This window comes from Papio anubis, chromosome X, assembly GCF_008728515.1.
Source record: "Papio anubis isolate 15944 chromosome X, Panubis1.0, whole genome shotgun sequence".
Lineage (NCBI taxonomy): Eukaryota > Metazoa > Chordata > Mammalia > Primates > Cercopithecidae > Papio > Papio anubis.
This window is the reverse complement of record NC_044996.1, coordinates 14,520,867-14,525,712: the sequence shown is the minus strand read 5'-3', so window position 1 is coordinate 14,525,712 and position 4,846 is coordinate 14,520,867. Positions and strand designations below refer to the sequence as shown.

Genomic DNA, 4,846 nt, shown 5'->3' with positions numbered 1-4,846 from the left:
AGCTACTAGGGAGGCTGAGGTGGGAGGATTGCTTGAGCCCGGGAGGTCAAGTCTGCAGTGAGCCCAGATCACACCATTGCACTCCAGCCTGGCCAATAGAGTGAGACCCTGTCTCAAAAAATAAATAAATAAAGTGTACAAACTGAAAAGGTTTGACACACATGATCATCTATGAAACCATCTCCACACTTAAGGTAATGCATATATCCATTATTCCCAAAAGTTTCTGTGTGCTCCTTTGTAACCCCTCCTTTCTACTCCTTCCACCCTGACTCAGCTTTGTCTCCAGGCAACTAATGATTTTATTTATCACTGTGGATTAGTTTGTAATTTCTAAAATTTTATATAAATGGAATCATATAGTAAACACTTTGTTTGGTTTGTTTCTCTTAGCATAATTATTTTGAGATTCATTCATGTCATTATGTGTATTCTCAGTTCGTTCCCTTTTTATTGCTGAGTAGTATTCCATTGTATGAATATATAACAATTTGTTTATTATTTAATCTATTAATGGCCATTTGGGTTGTCTCCAGTTTTGAGCATTTGGAGATTATGAATGAATATGTATTTTAATTGAGGTAATGGTTTACCAGATGTATATGTATGTGGAAACTTATCGAATTGCATACTTTAAACATGCAGTTTATTGTAGGCTAATTATTTCTCAATGGAGCTGTTTAAAACAAAAAGAAAAAAGAAAAACAAAAATACCAGAGACTGGAGCCAAATTATGAAAGATTTTAGATTAAAAAATTCCCCTCCATGACACAATTAATACAGTTCTCACCTGGATACACACACACACACACAAAGCCAATTTAATTGAGCTATAATTACATGCCATACAATTCATTCATTTAACGTACAATTAACCATTTAATAAATGTGCATAATTGAATGATTTTTAGTGTATACACTGAGTTGTGAGGTATATTTTTAATGCCCCTTCCTCAACAGAATATGTTTTTAGTAATACACATGAATTAACACAAATAATTATAACCAGAAAGAAAATAAAGTGTAGATTTTCTCTATAAAACATTTTGCATATAGTTGTCATAGTAAAAATCATAAGACAATTTTAAGAAAATTAAAACATGTAAAAGTAAAATGTAGGCAACTACTAAATTATGCAACTGATATAACATTTTAGCATTTTGATTTTTACGTAGTATTAATGAGCAATTAAAGAATACATTTCATGCTTGAGTATATTGTTCAAATTCAGTAAAGTCTTTTATTTTCAAATGTAATAAAAACGTCTTTATCCCCCCAAATTTTACTCCTTAAATTTAACACTTCGTTTCACTGATTTAGACACCAATAAAAGCAAGTGATCACACAGAATCACAGAGCTGCGGTAACTCTGGTTTTTCTTTGTCTTTATAATCACATGCTGTAATTTTTAATTTTGTGTACTTTGAAAGTGTAGACATATGTATCATATATTACCACAGGGACTGCAGTCTGGAAGTATGCTCAAAGCAAGCTCAAACGGAGGTAGGAGGCAGGACTTGACTCCAGAGGCGGGGCTTGGACAGCCGACCGAATTGAGGACTGGCTAAACCAGGTCTAGGGCAGAAGCAGCTTTCCTTAAGCCTTGTCTACCAATGTGTCATGTCAATTTACTATTCCATGGCAACACCCAGGAGTTACTGCCCCCTTCCATGGCAATGACCTGACAACCTGGAAGTTACCACCCTCATCCTAGAAATTGCTGCATAAATTGCTCCTTAATGTGAATATAATTGAAAGTGGGAATCAGCATGAGTGCAGAACTGCCTCTGAGCTGCTATTCTGGGGACACTGCCCATGGGGCAGCCTTGCTCTGCAAGAAGCAGGAACAGTTCCTCTGCTGCTCCGCACACTTCTGCTTCAATTAAACTTGCTGTTTAACATCACCGGCTTGCCCTTGAATTCTTTCCTGAGTGAAGCCAAGAACCTCCCACCTAAGCCCCAAGTGTGGGGCTTCCCTGTTCCGCATCAAAACATTTCCAAATTGTTCAGAGCTTACTTTAGAAGGGAACAGCCTATGTCTTGGACCAACTATTTAATGAGGATTTATCCAAATTAACTTCCCTGTAGAATCAAATGATTATTAAAACAGAAATATTAAAAATCAGTGAATTCGCACCTTACATAGATTTTCTTCAAGCTTAAATGTAACCACAGCAATCTTTTACAGCTCAGACCAAAAGAGGATGTGGGGGGAGAAAAGTTGAAAACTTGTATGTGATGCTAATAAGTAAAAGACTGACTTTTACTGGGTTTTATTATTCTTATATTACAATTCTCGGCAGGGTGCGGTGGCTCAAGCCTGTAATCCCAGCACTTTGGGAGGCCGAGACGGGCGGATCACGAGGTCAGGAGATCGAGACCATCCTGGCTAACACGGTGAAACCCCGTCTCTACTAAAAAAATACAAAAAAACTAGCCGGGCGTGGTGGCAGGCGCCTGTAGTCCCAGCTACTCGGGAGGCTGAGGCAGGAGAATGGCGTAAAACCCGGGAGGCAGAGCTTGCAGTGAGCTGAGATCCGGCCACTGCACTCCAGCCTGGGCAATAGAGCGAGACTCCATCTCAAAATCAAAAAAAAAAAAAAAATTCTCCGCACACAATGTTTCTCTTTATGGCCAGCAAGTGGGCAGACCTCTGCCACTGCCCCCACGCTTGGTAGGCCACTGCTCCATCCTAAGCTACTTAACAAGAAAGTGGCCTAATTAGCGCTGGGTTTGTGGCCTCCAGACTCCACCATTTGTCTTTCAGGCTGCTGGAGTGACTCTTGACAGGATGAGTTCTGGGTCCTCCTGAGGGCCTTTACTTGCTTACAGCATAGTGTGGGGTACAACAGACACCACTGTGACGCGGGTAATCTGGAGGTGGTTTTAGTGTCTTTTTGTGCAGTGTGTTATTGCCACACACATCACACATGAAACCCTCTTCCTAACTGGGTTCTGGGAATTCAGACCTTGATGTTGCTACCCACACCTACCCTAAATACATGTAGAAACACCAAAACCCTTTTCCTTCTTGTCTGTGGCGGCAAAGTGTTCATTAGTCTTCATTTCTTAGTCCTCACCCACTCCTTATCCCCCCCGATGGGTAACTGTATACCTGTTGGTCTGGCCCCCAACCATGCAGGACCCTGCCTCTCTCCCTCTTACCAGTTTTTCTTCCTTAACCCCCTCCCCACTACAGACAAAGTCCACATCATCTTTTCACATTGTGCTGATTTTATTGCGTTCATCAACATGGTGGAACACTCTTGGTCTCAGATTCGGCCTTTATGTGATGGGTGATTCCCCAGAGTTGCCTATGGAGATGCTGTTGCTAGTTGTACATTTCTGATCCAGGCTCTGCATTTACTGGCAGCAGAGATGGTTACTTGGGATGGTTTGCTGTTGCCAATGGCTTCTGGGCTTGCTCTTGTGATTTTTATTTTCCGTTGTATTTTGTGCTTGCTCTTCTGAGTTTTAGTTTGCGTCTTATTCTGCTTGTGGTGACACACAAATATTGTTGGTCTCATTGTTATCCTAGGCTTTTTGGAGCAGGAAGGAGGTGATTGAGTTTTCTTTCTTGAATTCCTTTGAAGGGGTTTTTTTACCTTTGTGATTTTCTTCTCCACCTGGAAGGACAACACATGAGCCAGAAGGACATTGGTTTAGGGAAAGAGAAAGAGGTTGTGTAGCAAGGGGAGCTTCATGGATAGGAGTGCAGGCTGAGGAGGGGAGTGTGCTAGGCAAGGACAGGATAGGGGTCTTGAGAGAATAGAGGGGAGGGAGAGAAGGAACAAGGATAGGGTCATCTGACCTTGCCAGTTTTGTTGGTCTTTTGTTGACAAGAGTTCTTCTTTTCCTTCTTCTCTTTGGTTCTCGGGGTTGGCTTTTTCGTGCTTACAATTGGTTGTTTCGTATTTTCTTTGGGCTTCACTGGTGTGTGGGTCTCCTTAGCCATATTGAAGCCTCCCAGTGGTCTACCCCATGCTCCTGACCTCCTTATGTATACCCAGCCCTGGGTGATGAGGAGCCCCACCCTTCAGCTTTGTTTGGTCAGAATGGGGCACTCCTATCCAATGGTAGTCCTGGGGTGGCTTGGACATCACAAAGCACTGACACCTCTGGGGGGTGGTGTTGCTAGGGTGGCCAAAATGTGGTCAGAGAAAGGGGATTTTTTCACCCCCAATACTACCTGAAGGTCCATTTCAAAATGACCTGCTACCCCCATCATTTCCCCATGTTCAATTCTGGTGGGTCACATAGCAGGGAGAAGGTGTTTCCTTAAAGGCATTCCCTACAGCCACCCCTAGTCAGTGGTCCATTCTGTTCTCTCCCACCCTTTACCATGGCCTACTATTTTGGATGTCTTATCTACAATCCCCCCAGGGTACAGTGGTCTTATTTAATTCTCAGTCAAAATATGAATCATTCCACTTCCCTCAAACAAATTTCTATTTTGTATCTGTTTTGGTATGGTTTGTAAACTAAGACAGGTTTTGTGTGTGTGTGTGTGTTTGTTTACATTTCAAAATGGTTGAGAAAAAAACAAAATAACATTTTATGATGTAAAAATTATGTGAAGTTGAAATTTCAGTGTTCATAAAACTTTATTAGAACACAGATACACTAACTTAACTATCAGCTATGGCTGCTTTGACACTACAACAGAGTAGTTGTGACAGAGATTGTATAGCCTGCAACACATAAAGTATTTGCTATCTGTCCTTTTAAAAAAAAGATTGCCAACTCCTCATCTATTCTGTTCCATTGATCTATTTGCCTATCCTTATGCCAAAACCACATTGTCATGATTAATTTCATGTCATGTCATAATTTCATGCTAAGACAT

At 41.1% G+C, this 4,846-nt stretch overlaps 1 protein-coding gene across 1 annotated transcript; it reads right to left on the bottom strand.

The window, feature by feature from the left end:
* Window positions 1–3,216: 3,216 nt before the first annotated feature.
* Window positions 3,217–4,021, bottom strand: LOC116272140. Its single transcript, XM_031660983.1, has 2 exons — window positions 3,812–4,021; window positions 3,217–3,626 (listed from the first exon to the last, which is right to left on the bottom strand). The coding sequence occupies exons 1-2, from the start codon at window positions 3,953–3,955 to the stop codon at window positions 3,315–3,317; spliced, it is 456 nt and encodes a 151-aa protein (XP_031516843.1). The 5' UTR covers window positions 3,956–4,021; the 3' UTR covers window positions 3,217–3,314.
* Between the last annotated feature and the right edge of the window lie 825 nt (window positions 4,022–4,846).